General features: G+C 37.6%; 1 protein-coding gene across 1 annotated transcript; it reads right to left on the bottom strand.

The window, feature by feature from the left end:
- Positions 1–6760: 6760 nt before the first annotated feature.
- CDC45 (cell division cycle 45) lies at positions 6761–27193 on the bottom strand. The gene is made up of 19 exons (XM_073312868.1): positions 26834–27193; positions 23600–23659; positions 23140–23232; positions 22390–22527; positions 21526–21669; positions 20507–20562; positions 19822–19870; positions 18731–18792; positions 18220–18270; positions 17286–17405; positions 16672–16803; positions 16159–16257; positions 15468–15629; positions 15130–15268; positions 14599–14682; positions 12968–13086; positions 11128–11204; positions 10193–10259; positions 6761–8189 (listed from the first exon to the last, which is right to left on the bottom strand). The coding sequence occupies exons 1-18, from the start codon at positions 26882–26884 to the stop codon at positions 10195–10197; spliced, it is 1701 nt and encodes a 566-aa protein (XP_073168969.1). The 5' UTR covers positions 26885–27193; the 3' UTR covers positions 6761–8189; positions 10193–10194.
- Positions 27194–27248: the final 55 nt, after the last annotated feature.

Below are 27248 nucleotides of genomic sequence, written 5' to 3'. Positions count from 1 at the left end.
CCCCTCCACTGGGATCCACACTGATACATACTTGAAGGACCTTTTCTGTCCTCATTGGGCAGTTGTCCTACAAGCTAGCCCAGCAGTCCTTCTGAGTGCCCTCTTTTTCTGACAACAGCTGTAATGGTAGGTACAGTGCATCAGTATTTTAAAAATCACCGGTGCTTGCTCTAACATTCTCTTGTGAAGCAGAACTATTGCTATTTATCTCTGAAGCAGGAAAACATTCTGTGGCAAAACACTAGCTCAATAAAAAAAATCAACCTGTGATTAGTAAACTTCATGGATTTAATGGCTTTGAAAACATAAAACCCAGGTATCTCAAATATACTTATGAATGGAACAACCCCTAAATGTTTGATATCGACCTCTTTCAAAACAAAAAACTCTGAGGATCCCCAGGTTCACAAAGGACTCCGCTATAAAGCTGTAACACATCCAAAGGGAGAATTTCAAAGGCACAAGAGGCAGTTATGCACCCATCTTCCCCTTTGTGTTTGTTTTGTATCAAGCTTATAAACTGTCTGTTCTTTGGAGCAAGGACTCATTTGTTCATCCCAGCTACCCATGTATGCAGCACAAATGCTCCTTCAGAAAACAGCTACAAATTTTAAATCTTCAGGCAAATCGCCAAGCTGCAAACGACTGTCACATGAAGGCATGAGAAGCGACTATTTTGCAATCTAATTATTGATTCCATTTGAACACTATTTAAATACTAGGATAATCACAAAAACATTTAAATAAAAGTTATTTTGTTCCCTTTGTCATCCCCTTTAAATGCCAGTGTTCTGTCTAGATTCTCAGAGCACACGGGAGATAACTTTCAGTGGCATAATTATTTCTGCAGCCCTTTGGTGACTTTTTCAGCAAATGAAAAACATACCAGAAGCCGAATGTCCCTATGAATTCTTTCCAACCTAATGGCAGGTGTCTCCGATTTTCCACTGACATGCTGCGAATGGCTGATTAAATGAAAGTAAATTCCACCAACTTAAACACCATGGGAACTGTGAAAACACACAAGCTGTGCCAGCTAGAAGGGAAGATTCTAAATGAGTTTCTGCCTAGCTTTATTTAAAAAAAAAAAGTGCAGCACATATAAAGTTGAATAGGAGTATCACCTAAATAAAAACTAGTTATAATAGAAAATAAAAGTCTAGAAGATTATATTTAAAATGGATTACTTAGCTTACACCATTAAACACTCAGGGCAACATTCTGCAGTTCTTAATCAGGTTAAACACCCATTGACTTCAACCATTGAGGAACACAGAATTTGGACCTTAGGTCTTAAAGGACCTTCATATAGGAAAAATGTAGGTCTTGAACCAGCAAAAATGGGCCTAAATCACACGCTTAAAGTTAAGCACATGGTAAAGTCCTCTGCTGGATTGGGGCCTTAAAGATTTTCTTGGTCTCCAATTTGACACACACACAGAGATACAGGTCTCCTGTTGGTTGCAGCAACCATATGATCTTAACCCTGCAAACGTCAGTACAGGACAAATTGAATGTCCCCAAAATAAATCCACTTCCCTGCACACCTTCAGACTTTTTTCCAGATTTTTGTTTGCGCTAGTTCAGAAAAATATTAAGATGCCTTCACAGAAGTTTGATTGCATAAATACAGAAGTATAACTCCTATGCAGGATCATGCAAGTGTAGCTGGTTGTGAGAGAAGAAAGCTTTCACACACAAAAATATAATCAATAGCAAAAAGAAACATGGAAATTCCGGCCAGGCACATATCTTTTATGTGAACATCCTCTTTTCAAATTTGCTTCAAATGAAAAATTCTGCTTTAAGGCAAATATTTTAGACAGCTAGTCATGGTTTGGGAGTTTTATCATTTGATTTCCAAAGTCATCCCAGATCAAAGAGCTATTACACTTTGATAGAATGTAGCCTGTGAATAGAGGCAATACATTCCAGACCTTTAAAGTCCAACCTAGAGTTAAGTCCCTAGTTAGTCTGGTCTATAATAAAAATTAAGACCAGTTAAATGTTTTGTGCATCTGGATAAGCTCACTGAAGGACTGTTAAGCAATTTTAAAAAATGCTTACCTCTCTATCCATGAAAAGGGTGTAAAAATAATAAAAATATTGTAATTAAACATTTCACCCTTACAACCATTTAATTCAGATCTAATTCTGGCCTCATTCTAGTTTAGGAAGTTCTGGTTTTCGCCCACATGACACCAGCGATAGGGAAGCTTATATTCCTTGCTCTCTGCGGGAGCCAAAAAACTATATGCAGTTGTGTATGGTTGAGTAAAAGGCATTTTGGGACATTAATCCAGCTGCTGTATTTGATGTCTCACTTCTTCTACTGCCAAATTATGAAAGACAATTATAGAACCTAAACATTTGTAGAGGACTGGAGCCCAGCCTGAAATCAAGGGAAAGATTGTTTGGGTTTTTTTAATCCACATTGTCCTTTTATACTGAATGTTGCTTAATGTTTCCTGCTGAGAAACTGTTTATTTCCAAAACCTTAAGTGTTTTAAGGTGGCACTGTGCTTTATGACTCCACCCTTGAGCAGCATTTTTCTTAGTCCTTGAATTTGGTCCAAGTAGAACTTTCTGTACCACCTTGAAATCAACAAGTGATCAACAGGAATGATCAACAGTACCAATGGGAACTCTTTCTTCCAAATTTTCCATTTAGCAAAAATAAACATCTTGCTGTTGTTTTCCCCTCTTGGCCATACCCAATTCAGCCGTATGGGGATTTCCTGGGGTCTGGAAAGAAGGGTCTCTTAGTGCTCTTCACAGATTAACATGGTTTGGAGGTGGGGGTCAGGTTCCCCATAACAGTGAAGGTGACAGCAGAATTCCATTTAGAATAAGAATCCAAATTTCTCCAAAACTAACCAGGGTACCTAATGTATGGAAATCAAACTCTACAACAGATGCATCCTGGGAACCCTTGAATAAAGGGGTGATATTGACTACTGAAAGGATAGAATTGGTGTTTTCACCCTCCTCTTCCTGCTCAATTGCCATTTTTCTATTACCTACTTTACCCCCTTTTTGTGTGGCTACTCTAGTGGCATTCTTTTCTGCAATTACATCATGCTCTGAGCATCCCTATCTCCTTTTCGTCTCTCCACTCACCCCAAGGGGACATCACCTTCATAGCACAAACCCCTTAGGTAGGAAGCTGATTTTAAGTACTCTCTTCCCTGTCTTCAAAAACCAGCACACTCCAGGCCAGTGTTAATAGGTATAAATTTCATCCCCTTCTTAGAAAGAAGGAGCACTTTATCTCTCCAGTAACTGTGGCCATCTGAGGGCAAGGGAGAACAAACCCTGAAAGTGTCCCAGAGCCAGTGTGTCTCTTTTTCACCATAAGATAGCTTTTTAATCTACCCATATATGGATAGATAAAAAACTAAAAAGATATAAAAACAGACAATAAGTTTTATACAGATTCTGAAAACCTGATTTTTTGGATAATTGACTTATTTTTAGAGTAAGTCCCATACCGACAGAAGGAACAAACATGCCAATCAATTCTAGGTAGCCAAATTTCAGAAAACCACCAACCTCATAGCATATTCTTTGGCCACACTTCACAGTACTGTGTGTTCACCCTCCCAAACTATGTGACTGGATGCAATTTATGTGCAATTTGCAATTTATTGTAATATGCAATTTAGCCTCAAGTGTTCTACCTGGCACCTCTGTTAGGCTTCAGGACTTCTGGGTTTACTATCCTAGAGCCTATAAAATTCCATTTGTCCTGCAGGAACTCTCCAGAGTGAATTCTACTGAACAGTACTGAGTTTATGTATTAAACAAATGACAACTCCCTGCAAGTGAGTTGGAATTTTAAGGGTCCAGGATTGTATTGACAATCACAGTAGAATTTAAACATTGCAGTATAAAAAACAGGCTAAGTAAAGATTAGATAAGAGAGACCAGGAATTGTTACCATCCTTTAGATACAGTAAAGCTTTACAGAAGCTGATAAGAACGGGTATTAAATATCTGTAAAAGGGCTGGCACAAAACCCCCAAAACACTGTACAGGGCTTTTGCCTTCTCTCATAGGGATAAAGAAAGAATCAGCAGTCTTTTGGGATGTTTACTTTACTGTTGATCATCCTACCCCAGGGGTTTGCTTTTGCAACATTTATTTTACCATTACAGATGTTTCTAAGATTTTAGCCATAGTATGTCATCTAGTGACCAGAGACTTTACGGGCTTCATCACCATCAGCACCCAGTGCATCAACATCTATTTCATACAGGCCTTCAAAAGAGCCAAGATGTTTTTTCTGGCACTTCCCTCCGATTTTTCAGTTCCTCAGGACTCATACCATTGTCGTTTGTGATTTATGAAAAATAAGCATTGGGCAAACACAGAGCCAGCTGATTTAGATCTTTCGTTTTCATTTGTTTGAGAACGTTTTAATATATTTCAGGACTTAGCGAAGCAATGGCAACAAGATAAGTCAGACTCAACTCCTTTTCTCAGGCTCTGTTACCACAGAGTGCCCCAGTTAGGTGCAGCATAGGTCTTTTCAATTATTGGGATCCTTCTGGGCTGGCAAGCCACTTCAATTCCAATGAGGTCTGTAAGATTTTGTTTAAATTACGTGCAACTTTGCTCACCCAGCAAAAAAGTGGGTACAGGAAATAGGATTTCTTGCCAAGCTAATGAGTCACTGTACAGCAGTAATTAATTCAGTTATCTTGCTTTGCCAACTAACTATTTTTATTATTTAATAATTTCCACTGTATTTTATCCTCTTAAGAAAAATGTACGTGAACGCACCTTGAGGAATTTTTGCTATTCTCTATTTTTAAAGAATTGTTCTCTGAAATGAATAAGGAACAAGCAGATAAACAGAAACTGTTTTGTCCCGGTGCTATTACGATAAATGAGTGCACTGGAGGGGAAAAAGGTTGCTGCAGCTCAAATATAATCCTTAGGGAATATTTCTATTTGCATTCAGGCCCAGCTAAAACGGAATGTTACCATACATAAATAGGGTAAGCCGATTAGTTAGTGCCTTAACCATTGTATTTTAAAATAACTAACTCTTGTAGCCAAAATTTTCTATTTGGTCAAATAAGCCGAAAGCATATTAATCCCTTAACAAAGGGAAGTCAAGAGTTCTTGGCACACATCCTGTACCCAGCATTCACTGGTAAGGGGTTAAACCTGCAACATTATGGTGGTTCTTAACATTTTTGATTGAACTACACAGCAGGTGATTTCACATTAGTGGTTGCTACACATCATGGCACCAATTTACTGCCATTAAGAGTTTATGTAGACTCACTGGAGGGGTACACATTTTTACTGCCTTTCCTAAACATGGGCTGTGGAGCAAGTAACTGACTAGGTTAACACCACATTAGTCTACAAGTTCCACAGCCCAGAAAGATTCAGTGCAGGCAGCAATCAGACTCTCATTGTCAGAAGAATTTCTATTATAGTGCCATGTTACCACTACATCAATTTCAACAGAGAAAGCATCAGAAGCTTGTTAAGCATGTCTAAAACTTCCTGAAAAAGTAGCTCTTCAGGCTAAATTTCTCATGCTTGTTCTCTGTGCAAATCGTAGTTTCAGAAAAGTTTAATGAAAATACATGGGGTCATTTCTGATACCAGGGAGTGTACCACTGATGAACCATGCTTCCATTTCCACTCTCCTCACCTTCTCTCAATCCTCACCTGGGATGGAAGAACAAAATAGAAACTGAAGGGAACTTTGCAGAGTCTCCAGCTCTCTGTGTGGTCATTACTGCATGGTGATATGTTGTGACACTATATTATTTCCCTTAACAGTAACCATGCTCTGAACTATGAAACGTCAGATATAGGCAGGTGTATATCTGGGTATGCACCCAACAGATTTTTTTAAAAATTCAAATAATGTGCAATTTTACTGTAAGAATTTATTTGAATATGCAATACCAAAAAGTCATTAAATCCAAAAAAATTACATTAATGTAGTAAAGTTGAAATCTTAAGCAAACAAGTCAGGAAATCTAGTTAAAGTTCCCACAGTTTTTTGTCATTGTGTCAGATATCGTGCATATATAGTAAGGCATTAAAACTAATCCCAGACACCGTAATACAACATACTCCCTGTGCCTCAGCATCCCCATCAAATGGGGATAATGATATGGACTTCCTTTGTAAATTGTTTTGAGACCTTCAAATGAAAAAGCGCTGTAAGAGCTTGATATTGTATATCTGAGACCAGAATTACAACTGCTGAATTATAAGTACTGTGACAATAATTTAAACTTGGGTTAATAAATTCTCAAATTTAACATAGTTTTTGGCAATCAGTTATGATAACATTTAGTGCCTTTCATCTTCAAAATGCATTATAAATACCAAGAGATATGGTCCAGTGGCTAAAGCATAACACTAGGATCCAAGAATTCAGTGTTCTAATCTTGGCTCCAATACTGATTTACATAGCAACAAGTCACAACCTCTGTGTGTTTCAGTTTCCCCATGCTTCAAGTGAGGATATCTACTTCAGAGGTACTGTAAAAATTAACTGGTTAATGAAGTGACTGTATACTGTTAAGCACTGCATTACATCACAGGCATCACCTGAAGTATGCTGGGGGGGGGGGGGCGGTGAGGGAAAGCGAAACACTATATTCATGGCACAGTGTAACCAATTAAAATATGCAAGAGAAAAAAGGTGCATTTGATGTTATGCAGTCAAGTGCTCTATTACAATTTGGCACATGGATCATATTGACCAAACAAGACTACTGAATAAAATAACAAGAGTTATTTTATTTGAGCAGAAATATACAATAAAAATTTTGTATTGGGTACATTTTGCATTGGCTACATTTAAAATCCCATTAGTTTAAAATTAATCTATATAAAATCTATACAACATATGGTAAAATCGAGGTAAGAAAACATTTACAGAGTCAATATAATACACAAAGACAAATAAAATTACATGTGTAAGGAATCCAGGCAGACACTGCAAAAGGGGGAAAAAAACTCACCCTTTTAAAAAATGTACAATAACCTAAACACAACACGGAAACACACAGAATACATCTAATAAAGTGGTACTTTTTGTAAAACAAGAGTTTGGAGTTTTATTCAGGACTATATCAGATGATCTGAATATATGGGACATCATGAGACACTGTTCATATCTTCACAATCCATTCGCTGCTTAGAAATTAAAGTAACAATACACTGTTGAGGACTGCAAAGGGGGAGTTTAGTTGATTTGACAACCATTTTGTGTGACTAAGATCAAGTGCAGCATCAGTTCTATAGGAGAACTGAAACCTTCCCTATTTGAGAAATCAGATCCTGCCTTGACAGGGGGATGGGTTTGATCTAACTTGTCCATATCTAAAATACTATAGTCCATGCATAATAGCACAGCCACTCCAAAAGCCACTTTACAAGTGATACTGCAGTATCAAAGTGACTGGCTAAGGACATGGTGTTGATACAGGAATTGCCACTTTAGGAGATGCTATTAACAGGAATGCTGTCAAAGAACAATCGTTCTATACTGCTTGTACAGGTTCTCTTTCAGTACTTGTGGTTGATCAGTATTTGGATTTTAAGAGACCTACAATATTAAATCCATGCCTCACAGGACAGCTATTTTTAGAAATTAAAACTATACAGAGCTACTTCTGGTGACAGGTATTAGGAGTTGATTTCAGAGTGGTATAGCCTAGAAATTCAAAAGGGAGTTTTTCCCATGCTTGCAAATCAGGTTTCTGCAACAAGCATTTAACAATCTGGACCAATAGATTTTCGTTTGCTACTCGAAATTGCTAGGCAGAGACCAATTCCTGGATGCAAGATTTTTTCTCCCCACGAAACTAAACTCCCTCTATATACATTTTATTCAGATGAATACTTCCTTAGCTTTTAAAAAGGCACTTAGGAAAAAAGGTCAATTGAACAACAGTAGTTCTGTAGAATGTGAATTTTTAGAAAAGCCTAAACTTATTATCTGTATCAACACGGAAAGGCATAGGAGAGTTCCAGATTGTCAAATGCTTGGTCATAGAAACGCAGTTTACAGGTAGTCTTTCTGCTCCTACTCGTATGCCGATCTGGACCAGTGGGGTCCAACTAGTTCCTAGATCAAGAGGCTAGGGTCTTTACAAAGAGAGTGCTCAGCAACCACATGCCAAGGGCGACATTCTTCTGTCTGCCTATGAGAGAAAGAAGATTTAAGTCCACGCCTGTTGCAGTAGGTCGTGAAGGACAGCAAGATGGAGCATCACAATTGCAACACCATGAATGAAAACAACATTTGGGACTTCAGTGATATTTTCTGCCTGTCTGCAAAGTGCAGCAGGGCAGGAAAAGCAGTCTGGGAGGCCAGCAATTGGTCACTCTGCCTTACAGGTCCCCAACAGCAGCTGGTAACCTGCTGGTCCAAAGTTTTGAACAAGTAGGAAATTATTAGTGCTTCTGGTACTTGTTGAAGGACACTCAGGCTGACAGATGTGTGAATAAAACCCAGAAGTCCTTCCTGACAATGAATGACCCTTCCTGTCACTAACACCTTGGACAAGTCTTAACTTCGTGCCTCAGTTTCCACATATATAAAATGGGGATAATACTTGGTTACCTCACAGTTGTGTAATAAGGATCCATTCTTGGTGTTAAAGTTTTCCAAGGTCCTTTTTAAACACTTCTAGAGATCCAACTAACAACATACTTCCAAATGTGTATTCCAAAACCACTTAGCACACCTAATAAAATTTATCTCAAGAAGGTTAGACTCACACCAGTACAAAGGTACACAGAAAACTCTTATAAAGGGGGCTCAGAATACTGAAGAATTGTGGCTGTTCAAAAAGTAGAGGTAGCAACAATTCACTATTAAATTTGGCCTGCCTCGAAACAATTCAACAACTGATTTTCAACTGTTTTGCGGCTAACACTGTTGCACTGTCCAGTAGAGGCCAATATGGACGGGGAGAAAGCATTACCAAAAAAGATTACAAGGGAGAGCAAGGGTTTAGGTTTGCCCCAGCCATACCAGCTGTCACAACGTTACCCAGAATGGTTAAAGGCAAGTTCCTGAAAGCTAGATTCAGGAGACAGAAAATGTAACAGTGTAGGCCCGGCCTTAACTGAAAACTAAAATGGACATTATCTGTCTAAACAAACAAAAACAACAATGGAATGAAATACAGATTGCTAGTGCAGAGAGAGCTACAGGGCAGACTTCTTAGGTGATTATTTAAAAAATATGAAATGAGTATGTTGTTTATTTACAAATATCCTATCTTATTTTGGTATATTAAAAAGACTGCTAGACAACAGCTTCATAATGACCCCCTGTGAAGTATTAAATTGTCCCAACTTTGTTCTAGACAACCACCTAAATATCATGGATACAGGCCACAATAAATGCAAACTTTGTTTAAATAATAAATAAGGTTACACAAACTTTCAAAGCCAGGAAATTCACTGTTAGGGCCAAGATTCTGTCTTGAACTCAAAGCTGCTGTGATGATTAAAGAGAATTTTTAAAAAGTATGAGTCAAGGACAGAGTATTAACCTTCATTTTGAATATCCTGGCTTCTGTCAGTGTTTCAAAACTTAAACAGTCTGTTCACTTTCTTAGTTTAAAACAAAAAAAATCCACAAAATAAACTAATGAAAGATAAAATGCTATTTAACAGATGGGAAGAGCTTAAGTTAGTCTTTTGGGGAAATATTGCTACTATGTACAAAATAAACACACATACAGCTTGTGTGTTCCTTCTGGATTAAAACTGATTTGTTAATGTTTTCAGAAGGCATATTATTTATCTGACAGAGCAACCTATTGTGTGTGTTTTAAGGCACTTCACATACATGTGTAAAAGCAGTTAGACTATAGTAAGTACAAAATAACTTTTAAAAACAACAGGTCTAAACTAAAATCATTCATTCATTTGGACTTGTACAATTTAAAAACACAACTAAATAAATTTTAAGAAGTACTATTTCTGACCCCTGCATTCCATGGCAAGTTTCAATTTATAGTATCTTTTTAAGGGTAAATAGACCCCAGACTTGAAAGGAAAATAAGTTGGCTTTGTTTGAAATTGTATCTTATCTACAATTTATACTTCCACTAAAATTTGCTGCATCATCTGAGAACATCCTACCAATAAACCATGTTCAAGAATTAATTCTCCTTTCACACACACTTACCATTAGGACAAGAGAGAAATAAGTGCATCCAGAAATTTGCTCCGATCTTCCATTTTCAGTTCAATTACTAAAATAATGAAAGATTATTAGTATAGGAGACAACTGCAGACATATCAAGTCTCAGACTGGGATTATGTACTAGTATTTTTAATCAAATTATTTCTCTAGGTTTTTTGAAGTCTGGGTAATATAGTAGTATGTAGGTTTACTGTGCTGTTAAAAGGGAGATCTGAGCAAATTAAGAATTCCAGATTTTCACCCTTTAAATATGGTCTCCATTTTTAATTCAGTGGGCTTGACAGATTCTAGGTTTACATTAGATGTTGCAGAGCAAATACCCACATCATAATTTTCAGAGTTTAAATTTTGCCTTCTTTGCAAAGGCACAGACAAACCCTTCCAGAATACTTTTCCTTTTTCTGTTAGATAAAAAAAGGAGGTGTGAAGTCTTTTTGTGCTGATGTCCCTTTCAAATGGCTGTACCCAATGTATTTCAAAACAAATGTTAATGCAGATAAGCCTACATCATAACTAGCACATAACTATACCTGTTTATGGTTACATTTGAGAGCTCCAAGTCATTTCAGGTAAAAATTGTCATTCCAGGCAAAATATATTTCAACTTTTTCAATAATGACGAAGAGCTTTGCTCGCTTACAGCTAGCAGTTTTTATACTTTCAGTGTACCAAGACGCCAACTGAAAAAGTGCCCCGCTACTAAAATCTGGATTGTGTTATATTACAGACTGCTTGTGAAGCACACCAGATAGATGCTCATCATTTATGTATATATTAAAATTACAAGAACTGCCTGTTTGTAGAATGGCAGTAATCATTTAGGGAGTCTCCTGTCTAAAACAATAGAAACACTGACCCCTAAAGGATTTGCCTGTCAAGTGCAACATGTGGCTATGGAAAGATAAAAAGTTACTTACTAGACATGTCAAAGTGGTTATGTAAAGTCCTAGAATTGGTGCTTTCTGCAGCTTTTTCAAATGCTCTCCCAAAAAAGCTTTTTTTAAAAAAAAAAACCCACATATTAGGAATATCACCTCATTAAATTAGCAGCACACTTATTCATTTTTCTAACACTCCAAATGTTATAGAGATGACAAAATATCCTTCCCTTTCCACCCTATTCTTCCTGGACCAGGCACATTATATCCTACAAGCATGCAGTCACAACAGGCCAGAGTGCATGGGCTCCAATTAGTCACTGTGGCCAAACACCTGCTTTGTCTCCCAGGAAGCGGATTAAAAATTTAAATTAGGGGCAAACCTCTAAAGTAGTCAAGATTAAAACTCCTTCCATATGAATATAACAAATCCTCCCATGCAAACACTGAGCTTTAGCAGGATATAATTCTATTGCCCGTGACAGCAATTTTAAAAAAAGGATCCGCAAATAGCCCTGTGACTGAGCAGCCTGAACATGATTTACAAGCACAATGAAAAAAAGTCAGGACCTACACAAAAAGTATAGCCACAAAAAATGACCACTATTTTTATTTTTTAGCAGTGTGACAAATATTAATAAGAACTGCCATACTGGGTCAGAGTAAAGGTCCTTCTAGTCCAGTTATCCGGTCTTCCAACAGTGGCCAATGCCAGCTGCTTCTGAGGGAATGAACAGAAGAGGTAATCATCAAGTGATCTATCCCCTGTTGCCCATTCCTGGCTTCTGGCAGAGGTTAGGGACACCATTCCTGCCCATCCTGGCTAATAGCCATTGATGGACCTATCCTCCATGAATTTATCTAGTTCTTTTTTGAACCTGTTAGTGTCTTGGCCTTCACAACATCCTCTGGCAGAGTTCCACAGGTTAACTGTGCGTTGTGTGAAGAAATACCATTTGTTTGTTTTAAACCTGCTGCCTATTAATTTCATTTCGCAATCCCTAGTTCTTGTGTTATGAGAAGGAGTAAACACTTATTTACTTTCTCCACACCAGTCATGATTTTATAGACCTCTGTCATATCCCTCCTTAGTCGTCTCTTTTCCAAGCTGAAAAGTCCCAGTCTTATTAATCTCTCCTCGTAAGGAAGCTGTTCCATACCCCTAATCATTTTTGTTGCCCTTTTCTGTACCTTTTCCAATGCCACTATATCTTTTTTGAGATGGGGCGACCACATCTGCATGCAGTATTCAAGATGTGGGCATACCATGGATTTATATAGAGGCAATATGATATTTTCTGTCTTATTATCTATCCCTTTCTTAATGATTCCCAGCATTCTGTTAGCTTTTTTGATTGCCACTGCACATTGAGTGGATGTTTTCAGAAAACGAGCCACAATGACTCCAAGATCTCGGTCTTGAGTGGTAACAGCTAATTTAGACCTCATCACTTTATATGGATAGTTGGGATTATTACATTTAAACATTACTGAAAAGATATTTATTGTTCAAAGGTAAATGAACAAACCAATCAGAAAAAAAAAGAGGAGGAGGAATTGGGGAAATATGTGCCTATATTTCATATCCATAGCAAGAGACAAGGTGGGTGAGGGAATATCTTTTATTGGACCAACTTCTGTTGGTGAGAGAGACAAGCTTTTGAGCTATAGAGAGCTCTTCCTCAGGTCTGTGAAAGGCACTTCACTGTCACAGCTAAATACCCATAGCAAAATACTTAAAACGCATACAATTGATCATTAAAACATTGGGATCAAAAAATTTGGCATCAAAAATATATCTTAGTTAAGCTTAGCCTCTTTCCTGATATAAATCTATTGATGTCATTTAGATAGGATACTAAACAAAAAACACCCTCACTTCTTTTTGTCGGAGCTTTCCGTCTCTGGAGGAATTCCCACCATGCTCACTGTACCCTGTTCAATATCCATCGGCGCTGCTACTATCAGTGGCAGCAGCTTACAGCGCTTGTTTTTTGTCTGGAAGACAGAAAGTCCCTCAGATAGACAAAGAGCTCAAAGATGATACAATCAAGCTTCAGTTCTGCATGCCAAGTATTACTAAAGATGTTGACTTAAAATGTCAACTCTAGTCCAGACAAACAGAGTGGTTTCTTTATTTGATCTCCCTGTCACAAGTCTAGTGACTTTAGGCATAGTAGTAAGTGACCTAAAGAAAATTCAATCCTCTTTCAATCCTACATTCAATTTTAACATGGATCAGATATGAAGCTATGGACATCCTTTCCAGTAAGGAAGAATGCTGCCTTTTTTCATTAGCCCATGCATTGTCACCTTGGTATGTAAAACGTGTGCTGTGCATAAGTGAAAAATTTTGCACAATTTTCTAATAATACAAGAGAAACTAAGCTTGAAATGTAAGTTCGACTCCACTAAATACATTCCCTTCCTCATTAGTGTAGTATTCCTTCACCCTTCCACAGGTCTGTAGTAGTAGAGAGCTCCTGGGAAAGTTATCTGATCTGTATTTATCAAAGATAAAACTGCCGCTTTTATCAGGTTAGCACTTTGATAACCTTCCCATCTTTAAATAAGCTCTTCAAAGTCAGGGAGTGATTTAAGGATTTTGCAGGAATGTCTATTCCAGTAAGTCAAGTGTTCAGCGTGGCATAAATGCCTAGACATAATTCTTTTGCAGCTAACTTTGAGATTGCCATCCTGTCGCACTGATAACTCTGGGCATAACAGTCACCTTGGTTGACAGCTAGGGACCTAAAGAAATTAGAAAGACAACCCCTTAGGAAAAGAGCTTTGTATTAAAGCTCCAGTCCTGCAACTAGCTCCATAGAAGTGTCAGCCCACATGGAACTCATGGGAGGGTAGGGACCTTAGTCTAATTTTCAGAAGAGAAGTAACATATGAACATAGTGAAGATTGCTCACGATAATGTTATTTGTACAGTAGAAGAATGTTCACTGACTGGGTGATATGTTAATCTAATACTAAGCCCTGTGTTTTAGCTGAATTGAGTACTACTTTTATATAGTTTAAAAGATGACCATTTTAGTAAATACTGCCTAAAATTCAATTTGGTTTGTTGGGAATAGAGGTTTACTGTTTTAAATATATATTTACAGAAACAAATTAAAATGTTCCAGGTGTTTAGATAACTTAACGAATTCTGCATTTTCTATTGTATTCAGTGTTACAAACTTAAGCTAATTTCTCTGCCACAGTAAGTTTGTTACAAAAGGTATAACAATTTTAAATTTAATTACTATGATCTCCCTGTTTTTGGATGTCAGCATCTCAAATGGAAGCTCTCTCCAGTGTTAAGCAGGTCTGCAAACTGGAATCTTCCACACTGCATCATTTGTACATTGGTGCCATAGTACCTAACCGTTCATTTAGCTGAAAAAGTAACTTGTATATACTTTATCCAGTGATCCATTTCTCAAATAATCCACTGACGAATTATAACTATGTATTCAGAGCAATAGTTAGCCAGTTGTAAGCCTTTGATTTACTTACAGAGAAAACAAAAGACTTGAGTAAATATTTACTGAGCAGGCACAGAGATACTGGTTTGGAGAACAGTTTCACATCTGGAGTGCCCTGGGAAAAGAAAAAAGTTAACTCAGTTATACCTAAAGAGGAGGTAGTAACATCCTTAGCTCATTTAGGGTGAACGGCAGTTTAAAACAAAAAAACCAAACCAAACCAAAAAAAAATAATAAATTGTTTCTACTTAAAAAGTGCTCTTCATTTGCATATAAAAAACCCTAAGGAACCTGCCTTAATTTTTACAAGGCAAAACTCCAGAAGGATTGATCGCCTTGCTGACTTGAATATCAAATCTAGTACCATGACAAGACTGATTCTTAAAATGGGGAAAATCGGGGGAGAAAGGGTGTCAATATAGGCTGATTTGAAATCAGTGCAATACAGAAAGCTAAGCTCTTCCAGGCTTTCTGATCAAGCTTTCATATCTACTTGACATACCAATGATGACAGTTACAGTATAGGAAGTCAAATGAGGAGGAACAAGTACATAATTCTGACCTCCATTAGATAGCAATAGAGAAAAGGCCCCTGAGAGATTACAAGATTGGTGCAAATACAGCTGGCTACAGTCTGCTGAATGGCACGTAGTTGTTTTTTGGCGAGTTCCAGCCCTTGATGCAGTTTGTCCAGGTTACTCCTATAATGGAACAAGGAGAAGAGAAATACTTTCACATAAAAAGAAAATTCTTGTTAAATGGAGTTATTTCTAAATACTAATCATAAGGATATTTGCTTTGAATCTTCTGAGAGAAGCATTTTCATCAACTTAATCATTAGTTATAAAACCATGTTAAGAAAACAAAATTGTGAGAGGGGAGAGAGCATATGCACAATACCTGGAAAGACTGTCCAACGCCTTGATAAAATTATCAGTTCCAGGTTCATCTTTCTCTATATTCTCCATTAGAGAAGCTGTTGCATAGACTATGTCACTTGCTAAGAACTTGTTCTTAAAACCAAAGTGAATGCTGAAGGTCTGTACTCTTAAGTTTTTCATTCTGTAAAAGTGGACCAAATCAATGGAGAGAAGTTATGACACACTTCTTATAATCTATATGATACTATTAACAGTTATTGCCACCCATTAAGAAGTTTGGAATTAGAAGCACAAGGGTAAATCTCACATTAACTTTTCTGACTAGTCTTATTCCTATCTAGCATTACTGTTATGTCTTTTTAAACAAGTTGTGACATCCTCTTTAACTGCTAGTAAAATTACTAAACTGCATGTTAATAGTTAGAGCACAGCACTAGGAGTCAGAAGTTCTGGGTTTATGCCTGATGTGGCAGCATCAGGAAGTCTCTCAAAGCCCAATTCTGAGAGATGCTGAGCTTCTATAAATTGGTCAAATGAAGTAAGGGGCCTAAGCATCTTGTAAAGTCAGATCCTCAGCTTCTCTGCCTCAGTTTACCAGTCTGTACAATCAGTATGATAATCTAATATATATGGGTGTTGTGAAGCTTTGTAATATTTCTAATACACTATAGTAGTTAACAGAAATTTAATTAACAGAAATAGGATTTTACCCAAACTTGCTGGCAGATTCTTCAATCATTTCCTGCAGGTTCTCCTTTAAGGAAATGTCCATGGAATTAAACTTTTGTTTCACCTGCTTCAAGGGCAAACTACAAAATGGGAACAGGTCATTTTTTAAACATGCAGTTAAACATGTCTTCATCTAATGGAAAGGAGATTGCCCTATAAGTGAATGCATTCAACAGGATAATTCTAATTTACAGCTTCATATTCATCTACCTGAAACACTGATAAGCAGATGTGCAAGAGTCACTTCATATATCTACTGTCCAATAAAAGCACATATCTTAAAACTAATGAGTACAGTAGTGTCAGCAGAGCAGAAGTAATGCAGTGGAAGGGCAATCTACTATGTGCCCATAACAATATTTCCATATTTAATATAAGTGCCCACCTCAAAATTCTAATCTTTACTATGTTATATCCTGAATATTTTTCATATGCTTCCTTATTGAAAAGTACAATGTAGTGTCTCCTTTTCCCGACGAATCTTTATAACTCACCCCATGTCAGCAAAAAACTCCTGAAGCCTCTTCTGTCCTTGTACAGACCAAAGTTTGAGACTGGCAGAAGTATAACAAGTGTTACAGAGGCTTTCAAATAGGGACCAATGTTGATAAAGAGCCAGGCGCAGACTGAGGACATTAACAGGAATTAGGGAAAAATAGTAGTTTAGAGCATATATATTCACATTTACAAATTAGTAATGAACTTTACAATTGTTTATTACTATTCCTTCCCCACCCTCACCACACTATTTAAATCTACATTAACTGCACCTCACTGGAATAAAGATTTCCAGATGTGCATAAGAGCATCATCACAGTGAAGACTAACTGATGTAGCTGTCATTTTCCCCTCTTCTATTTTTCCTGGGTTTGCATGTGTACTCCAGTTCCGTAGTTCTGGAAGGTTAGATTGTGTTGCTGGAGTTATGCTCAAATATTGGAACAGAGATTCACCTGCAGTAAGTCATTCAAATATCTGTTTCTTCCAATTCAATTCCTAGCTCATAGGAAACCTTATAAACTTCCTTTTCCTAGATTAGGTCTTCAGTCTGTCAAATCAGGGTGGTTTTTTTAACCCCTTAATATTTATAGATCAGACATAAGGATACTCATACTCAAATGCTATTCTCATGCAATCAATAGAAAGGGAGTTCTCGTCATCTTCATTGCGGTGGTTATGCCGGGACACATGACGCTGTAAAGTTCCAATATCTGTCACATACTTCATTCTTTAAAAGAAAAAAAAAATTTAGTTTCTCTTTCCCTTGGTACTTGTATTCTTGTTGACTACAAAATTCTTTCCTAAGGCTTACACCTTTCACAAAAATGAAACCTTACTATGAAAACCTATTTTTTTTTTAAATTTGGCACTGCCTAGCCATCAGCTCTCCCTCCTACCCCACTTGGTAGTATACAAAGTAAATCAAAACTAATATATTTTATTGCAGTAGTAACACATACAAAAATGAAAGTAGTTACTAAATTTACCCTCAACCTCACAAGAGAGAGATTAATGTAGGTAGGTGTAGGGAGAGCAGAATACACAAACTGGAATCTATCATACATATCAAAATTTTGTACAATGCAAGATACAGAAACTGATAGATTTATCTCTCGATAGCCACTATGTCTTAAAAAAAGGGGGAAAAAAAACGATGAATTAGAGAAAAATGTTTCAAGCTTTTAAAAAGTGAAACAAGCAACAGAATTTTTAAAAATATAGGCTATACTGAGATTTTTCCCTTAATGAAGCTACTGTAAAACAGACATCTTTACATTAGCCATAATTAAGCACTGCTTTTCTACGGAGTATTAGCAAGGATCATTTTATAAAATGAATAATCTGGAAGAAAATAAAGTCCATTAGAAATTTTTTCTGTTGTTTGTTTTTTTCAATTAAAAATGCAATTTGTTTGAATAATACGTACACCACATTCACTCACTAACACAATAGCCTGACTCATGTATTGCTGCGTACATTAACATGCAGATTCCCTGATGCATATTAGCTATTAAATAAGAATAGATGAACAGCTTGCTTACTGTGTGATTTTATCTTGAACCCACTGGTCTGTAAGCCCAACAATAGCCCACCTAAAAAAATGGGGTTGGGGAAGGAAAAAAAGTCAGGTAGGACAAGAATCTAGTGCAATGTAGAAAGGTTAAGACTGTAAATATAAGAAAAACAGACATCTACGACTGTGTGCAGCAGGTATACAAACACTTCTGAACTAAATTAATCACAGAACATGTTCACATGAGAAAGCAGCTGTATTTTTACATGACAAGATACTTTACATACATAGCCACAGAAATAATTTCATGGCCCCACACAGCAAATTTCTGAAATACAACAGCTCAGTTTGTAGCGGAGGTACCTTTCTCCAAGCTTAAGATAATATTTTTCCCCAATATAAAATTAAAAAGTCACGCACGCACATTAGATATAAATACTATTGAGGATTTCTGTACACTATTGCCTCATTTTGCTATGGAATTAGCCGGTACTATTACTATAAATAATGAACGTTGAAACCACAACTGGACTACATACCACAACATGTCATTCAAGTCTTTAGACATTATCCATGCCAAGTCAAACATCACCATGGCAGACTACAAGAGAAAAGAGGACTGATGAATTGCCATAACAAATCTGACAATTAGAAAAAAAAATATCAGAACACTTTTGAAAAATATCTCGTGCACCAGCTTAGTAGCAGAGCTTCTGCAGGACAGACAGGTTCGAATCTGAACTGGGAAGAGGGGCAAAAAGTGCCTTTCATAACTCAATTATCCTTCTACGTTTATATATAAATTGCATTTAACAACAAGATTTAAAATAATTTGATAGATAATATGCTAGTTATGAGAAGAAACAGCTCAGTAATCTAAACTTTGGGTTTGAAATACCTACTTTCTTTGGAAATAGAGGAATAAATCCAAGCAAGGTCATATCAACCCTTATTTCTCTTTCTGAAAAATAAACAGTTCCATGCATGTGTGGGTATTTCAGATTAGACCTTCAAATAAAGGAGGTGGCCCTGTATGTTGTTTTTTTTTTAAAATGAACATTAAAGATTCCATACAAAAGTAAGCTTAATATTAGGGATTTCTTTGACCTGTTGTCAGCCAAAATTTCCCATTCTTCTCTATTGTGCGGCATGCTATGCATCAGTTGGGTTGCTGGCTCCCAACCCAAAGGTGGCTGCACTTCACCGCTGTACATATAATTTGTGAAGCACTTTGGGATGCAATTTTTGTATTTTAACATTAAGATTGTTATGCAGTAAGGTGACACTCACTAGTGGTGTAAAGATGGGAACTCATGGAAACCCACTATTGGCAAGCAGTGGCACTGATGGCTGTGCCACAGAGTTTCTGGTTTACATCTATAAATGCCAAAGCGTACTTCAGAAATCCCAGAACTCAGAACTGATTAATAAATGCATAGGTAGGAAAATATGCCATAGATACTATTTGTTACACCTTGCAGTAAATCAATGGAACATAACACAACAACAAATTAATGCAGGATAAATAAGTCAAAGAACTTTGTACAACATATTGGAGATATTCCTGTTGCAGGAGGACACTTTCTTTGTGGTAGTTTAGCATTTACGGCAAGCAGCACTTGATACTTACCGAGGTCCCATGGTATTCATATTGCTCATAATCAAAGAGAATTTCTCGTCTAAAAGGCGGAAAAAAGTGTTTGGTTAAATAGCAAGATTTGCTTCAAGTTCCTTACATAAAGAAGTAAAGTAGAGTAGCACTTACATTGTTTTAAAATTAGTATATTGCAAATATGAAATCAAACTCAGAGGCTAAACCAAGCTTTTTTTTTTTTTTTTTTGGTAAGAGAGTTACGCGTTAGTAACATTGAAATTTAGGAGACTGCAATGTAGCTTCTATTTTAAAAGCAATCTTATCAAATTCCGTCTTCCAAATTTTTCCCTGATTAGCAACTTATACATAGGATTGCACAGGGAGCAAATCAGGGCAGGATTCTATTATATGATAGATGAAATAAAGAGTACATACAATCAGTTAATGGCCAACCATTGCACTCAGTGGTGTGCAAGTTTACAAATTATTAAATTTTTAATAAAATAAACCTACAGCTATACTACAAAATAGCAAGATGACTTGCTAGATATGACTTACACAACTTTTACCATCCAATATCTGAATGAAATGTGAACTGCAGCAATATTGCAGGTCTAGCAGTAAAGAATAGACTTTTGTGGTCTCAATGTGAAGATTACTACCAAAAGGGGAGGGACAGGAGAAGAAAGGTATAAGCAACATCAAGAGTACTAACACATACCTATGTGCCTCCCACTCTCTCCTCTGTCTTCTTTTCATTGTTCTTTCCATAATATCCTGCAGACAGGTTTAAGATTCCAAAACATAAGATGGTCAAGGAAAAGAATTACTCAAAGGTAAGTGACAATCCAGTCAGTTTAGGCCCACAACTTAGGCTTTGTCAAAATAAACATTTAGTAAACCTAATAGGACAAGAAGTATTTTCCAAACATTTCCACAGAAACAAGATTAAAAAAATGACACCCTTCTATATTGTTATTTATATTATAATTTTGTAAGCTGGAAGGTTTTAAATGATATTTTGAAAACCGGCTGGCATTTGGAATTAAGGACCAGATCCTGCAAGGTGCCAAGTGCCCTCACCTTTTCACATGACCTGGCCCCATGAAGGTGCTTTAGAGATATTGTCTGATCAAGAGTCCATCACCCTGACCATAAAGGTGGTCAAAGACAGAACCCTCACTGAGCAATTAACAGTAAAGCATGTGTGTTGAGTTTTGAGGTCCTAAGGTTTAAAAAAAAAAGAACCAAACAAAAAAACAACCCTCCCACATTAAGGGATGCGGTAGTCTGAGGTTTTGGTTTTTTTTTAAACTTTTCTTAGGGCATTGTTACAAGGGCAAAATTAAAAATAATTTATCCAATATATGAATTTCTATATATTCAAATGTTTGGATTCTTGAGAGTTTAATATTAACTCTAAATGTCCTGTTTTTTAAACTTATATTTGTTTAACTATGAAGTTTTTGTAAAGATTTTTATCCTTAAATTATTGAGATATACTCTAAACCTGAACTTCACATTAAAGTTTTTTGTCTGGAGATATGCTAGAGTATCCTTTCAACTTTTTTATTTTTTAAACTTGTGTCTAGGCCTTTTGATCTTCTAATGGAGCAATGACTTTTGTATAGGCTTCATTTGCCCCTAAAACCTAAATGGCGTGATCATATTTGCTGAACTACAACAGGATATGGATATGATTTTTTCCCCCTTTTCACAACAAAGTTTTAAGAAAAACACCTCTTCAAATCGTTTGCGCTTCCCTGAAGGCTCTGATCCATCACTTTCATTCCCAGAGTCATCTTCATCCTCCTCTTCATCTCTGAAGATATCATCATAGGCAGGAATTTCAAGGTCATCATCCTGCTTCACCAACAGCTTAATCTAACAACAACAAAGTGTATTTTAAATAAAATAGCTCATTTTAACAACTGAAATAATTGTTCAACCCACAAATGTACATCACTTGTCCCTTTTAGTATAACAGACTAATCCAGTCACTCTTGCTTTGATCTACTCATACTAGAACATCAAAATGTTACTCTATTAGAATTAGGTGATTAATCTATTTACACAGGCTAGAACAATGGCACTGTATCCATATGACTTAAGATAAAGATGTTTATTCTTCTGTATCAACACAGGGTAAGTGTAGCACTGCAAAACAAACTGGAATTATAATGATTTTCAATGTAAAAACAAATCATATCTGTTAAGGAACATCGCCAAGTAATTTTAGACTATAAACAAAATGTCAGCATTCTTCATTTAAGATGTTATCACTAGTTACTGAGATAATAAATTATACATCCTAAAAGAAGTCAACCTAACAGTAATATGTTCTCTTCAATGGTACAGAACTTACATTCATCTCTGTGAATCTCATAACAGCTACCACAGGCACCCATGGTATAAACTTTTCCTGGGGGAAAGCATATTTTCCCCCTTTTGACCATACAAACTACTACTGCAAGTTATTATTCATTTGTTTTCTGCTTTCCTGTTAGCACTGTAGAAGTTACCTATGTTGAAAGGGATAGAAGAGTGGTAGGTCACCTAGCTCAGGACAGGATATTGCGTATTCTGTTGAACAGCTTGATTTACCTGTGTCTCATTGTAAACATTCACTACATTGATAGGCCTGTGGGTGTCACAGATAAAGAAAAACATATCTTCCTCAGGCTGCAGGATCTCCAGCAGGTCAACGTTGGCACCACAGTTTATAAGAACAAAATACTGGAACTGTGAAAGAAAAACATCATATCGTACCTAAATTAGCCAATAGTTTGTTTACCACACTAACAACCCGCCCCAAACAAATAAATAAAGCTTTGTAAACTATTCTGCCTACAAAGCATTTTGTCTTGTACCCATTTACATTAGACTCCCAATCTACAACACCTCAGAGAAAACAGAAACAAGTTTTGCATACAAGGATAACGTGCTGGGGTTTTGGGGTGTGCAGACTGCTAAAAGAGCTAATGATCTAACTTTTCACAGTTGAAGAGGGTTTAAATTTAGTTTATATAGATCAAAAGTGAAATCAGTTTACTTGTGTTATCTCGGCCCACCTCATAAAACCACCACACTGTTTGATGCATTTGGCAGTTCTCTTTAGAAGTGATCCATATCTAAAATAGCAGAAATATTTGCTAAACCAGGATTATGGCACATTAGCAGAACAAGGCGTGGGGACTTGCCAAAGATTTGTACATCTAACTTTATCAATGTTATTTGGGTAACCACTAAAATCTCAACCTAAAACTTAGATCCGCAGCTGAGAAAAAAAGTGTGCTTAAAAATTACAACTATATAGCAGGATCACATAGAAAGCTCCCACTATGCTTTTTTTACCTGATCTTTATGTTCAAGAAATGCAGTTTCAAGTTCTTGCCACCCAGATACCGGGACTAGTGTATATTGTACTTGATCACATTGAAACAAAGCCTATAAAGAAAGCAAGGCTTTAAACAAATGAGAAAGAACAGCAGCAACTACTATAACTCTGGCTCATCCAAGTCCTCCTATTGCTCTTTAGAGGTACATTAAAAGTATCCTAAAATATATGTCTATATAGATATTTATGTATGAATTATCAAGTCTCAGTATCATGTTAGGAAAAATATTAGTAAAATAGTCAGGAAAATAAAAAATTACAACATTTAAAACTGAACTAATTTTATAAAAATTTCCCTTTCACTTTTCTTTCTACATATTCCTGTATAAATCTTTTAAATGTGATTCTCCCCCCCACATCACACACATTCAGCCCCCCTTCAGTTGTAGTATATAATTATAATGAACGTAAACTTACTTGGAGTATTTTACAAGCACATAATGCATCTACATCTGAAGCAACAAGAAGAAGAACACGCTGAAAAAAAATTGAAGACAGTATTAATATATTAATTAGTTCATATGGCTTGCTATTGCATAGAAACGTAGACATATTAGGTCATTTTCAAAAGCATCGCTTTCCACCAGCAAAATTTAAAATCTTTCAATGCAACAAACAATACAAAAGAAATAAAGTACGGATGAGAGCATCATATTATCATTATTTATATAAGGTACTCAATTAAACAAGTGGAGACTAATTTTTTAAAAAGGGATCTACCGTTGATCTCCCATATCTGACAATTGTTTCACATGGTACGTTTCATATTAATGTCTCCAAAGACAGATTTCTTTCTGCTTAATCTAGCCTGTTAGCATAGCCTACGAGAATCACACAACAGATTGCAAAGTGTAAACAAACCTGTGCACACATGTTGGTTCAAACATGTCATCTTGTCTTGTTTGATTGTACTGGGTTGCTCAGTAAAGGCTTATCTAGCAATGAGCTCTATGCAGGCAAATGCATGCACACAGCCCCTTTAAATCAATCAGTGAGGGTCTGTCTGGACAGAGATCATGGCAGCATTGGGAACTAAATCAGGACTATTTTTGAAGGAACACTAACAGCTTGAAGAGTCATATTATCCATGTGAAAACATTGCTCCTTCTAGTACAATTAACATTTAAGACCAGTTAGAGAAGTGAGGACATTTCCCACAACACTTAGTTTTCTTGTGTTTAGCCAGTTTTTCCAATTCCAAGAATAGTCACTTAAACTAGGCTCTATCAGAAACATAATTGTTTAAAAAAATATTTTTTTTAAATTTCAAGCTGACACTGTCCCTTTAAATTTCAGAGCAACACAAAAAGGTTTAAGTAGTCCACCTCACAGTAAGGTAAAAGTTACACCACAAAGACCTTGTCTCTCCTACAAAATTGTCACATCATGAACCCATGCCCAGGATCTCTTCCTGTTAACCATTTCAGGAAACATGGTTAGGTTGGCCTATGTGGCATGGTCATAATTTTTGAAAGTTCAAAACCGTTCAATCCTAGAACAGTTTTTATCCATATTTAAAGTAATGTATATATAATCCACACACAATGGTGTAAGAAACCCTAGTTTTCAGTAAGATCTTGACTAGAGTGTCAGTACTTGGGGAAATTGGTAGCATAAATAGGGCTTGAGACAATATTCAAGATGAACACGGTTTAGTTCAAACATCATCACTGTTCTTTTCAGTGTTGGCCACAATGAACTTTTTCTTAAATTCTTCCAATGTCGGACAATCACCAGCACAGCTTCACTGGTGGGAGAACTAATGTAGGCTGCCCAGTAATGTTTTCATCTAGACGTACTCTGATCAGTTTGACAAACTGATACTAAAAACGCTGGAAGCCCATCTACACTAAACCTATCATCATGGAAGGCTGACTGCAAGATAAAGGCCAACAGAGATGGAATATAGAATTAAAAGTCTGTGCAACCAATGCTACAGTGATTTTCAAAAAAGTTCTAGCAATATCATGTTTTTGCAAGAAAGATTTAACAAGAAGCTCTAAATAACTCATAAAAAAAGGTCTCCACTGTGAAAAAGCTTCCCAGTTTCTAGTTGGAATCCTTCTGTTATCACAGACAGTTAATAAATCTGTTTCTGTATCTTTAAATCTGTATCTCAAAATGTAAAGATTAACATGTCAATGTTTTCAGCATTCACTAGTCTGAAATTATGTTAAGCATTTATCAGAAGCTGGTAATCTTATGACCATTGTAAATTAATTTTATTACAAGATTATTCTTTAAACTTTTTGCAATCCAAGCATAGCTTTCAAATAAGTAATTTCTAATCCTAATTTAATGTAACACGATATTCTACAACAAAAAGGATAACCCTTGACAGTGCTTAATGTACATGAACTAGTTAGTGTCATTTTATAGCACTGAAGATATCTCAGGGCAATCAGACTTTGGCCATGTCTACATTACAAAATTATGTGACTCACGTTGGCATACAGCCACTGTAGTTATAAAATCACTTGTGTGTGTGCACACTTGGCTCCTTGTATCAGTGGTGTGCATCATCACCAGGAGCGCTTGTATCGATTGTATTGTATTGTCAGCGTGGGGCTCTGTGGGATGGCCATAACGGTCTATGTAAGCAACGCAGTGACACTGTATTGATCTAATTACATCAACTGTGACTCTATGCCTGACACTTAGGGAGGTGGTATTATGAAATTGGCATAGAGAAGCATTGACTTCAGTGAGTGCCAGGAGCCAAATTTAAGTGAAGACATTTGTACAGCGAAGTCAATGCAAGGCAGCTTACATGGAGCTAACCCTGTAGTGTAGGCTATGTCTTCACTGAAAACAAAGATGTATTTTTACATCAAGACAGCTAACTCGATGTAAAACTCAATATAAAAGCCTAGTGGACACAAGGCTTTTACCTCCATATAGCTAGTTGTGTTCAATCTTACACTCCCCACATGGGGTTTATCTCAACTAGCTACACCCAGGTAACAGCTACAGCTCCTTGTCTTCACGAGATCGCGATGCCCATATCACCAACTCCAAACATCCCAACTCCTTGTTGCTGGTTCTGCCACTTTTAGAGCCTCTGACTGCTCCGGGGGCACTACAAGAAACCCAGGCAACAAAGCAAAGCACACTCTGAGTTGTCATGTGCCCGGCTGGGGACTCCTGCTCCACTACCCCACCGAGAGCTGCGGAGCCAGATGTTCAGTGCAAACGCGACCAGCTCTGTGGAGTTCGGTGTGAAACCAGCACCGGGAGGGGTGGGGTGGGGGGGCAGCGCATACCACATCTTGGCCAGGAAGCTGACAGCAGGGCAATGCCCAGCTCCCTGGGTGACACAGTCCCGCCCTGTCTGGCCCGTGCGGAGCGAAGATCCATCCCCATCCCAGGGGCGCCGTGGCAAAGCGCTGTGAGGAGGAAGGCGCGGGGCTGGAGCACCAGGGAGCCGCGGGATCCTCCACAATCTAGCCAGGCGCCCCCCTCCACCCCCTTCGCGAGCTCACCGCCCCCCAAGCGCCCCCAGGCGGGGAGACAGACAGGCTCGGCATGCCCAGCCCCGGGGCTACTGGAGCCCGGCTCCTCATGGCCAAGGGGTTAGCAGGCCCCGCTCAAGTTTCGCGCGCGCGCCCCCCCGGTTCGGGCTTCACCCTCCCCCGCCCGGACAACGCTCACCTGGGTCACGATCACCTCGTAGAACTCCTTGCGGAAGTCGGAGAGGAACATAGCCGAGACCGGGCCGCTACCGCCGCGCTACAGGGAGCTGGGAACAGTGGCGGGATGGCTGCAGCACGGGCGACTGCTCCGTTCTCCGCCACAGTCAAAGCAGGCGCCAAATCGCGTCCTTTCCCATTGGTCTCAGCTTCCTGGCCACCACCCAATAGAATTCTACTACTTTGTATCTCTGCAGTGCTGATTGGACTATCTTTCCGATCGTCTCAGCCCTCCACCAACCACATTGCGATTAGGGTGATCACCGAACCGGGCAATGGGCCAATCCGCACGAAGTCCTCCTGGAACCGCCATTTTGTTTCTCCGTGTACAGCGCCATGTTTGATATGGGCAAGTTTCCCCATCAGCTCCCCCCCAT

This window comes from Lepidochelys kempii, chromosome 15 (assembly GCF_965140285.1).
Source record: "Lepidochelys kempii isolate rLepKem1 chromosome 15, rLepKem1.hap1, whole genome shotgun sequence".
NCBI classification, from domain to species: Eukaryota; Metazoa; Chordata; order Testudines; family Cheloniidae; genus Lepidochelys; species Lepidochelys kempii.
Note: the sequence above shows the minus strand (reverse complement) of the source record. Positions and strands in the feature narration are given on the sequence as shown.

Coding starts and splice junctions, on each gene's coding strand:
- CDC45 (XM_073312868.1), bottom strand. CDS start 26,884: ATGTTCCTCTCCGACTTCCGCAAGGAGTTCTACGAGGTGATCGTGACC. Junction 21,670..22,389: donor ATGTTTACAATGAGACACAG/GTAAATCAAGCT, acceptor TGTTGTTGTTAG/ATTAAGCTGTTGGTGAAGCA. Junction 19,871..20,506: donor AGAGAGTGGGAGGCACATAG/GTATGTGTTAGT, acceptor TCCGCCTTTTAG/ACGAGAAATTCTCTTTGATT.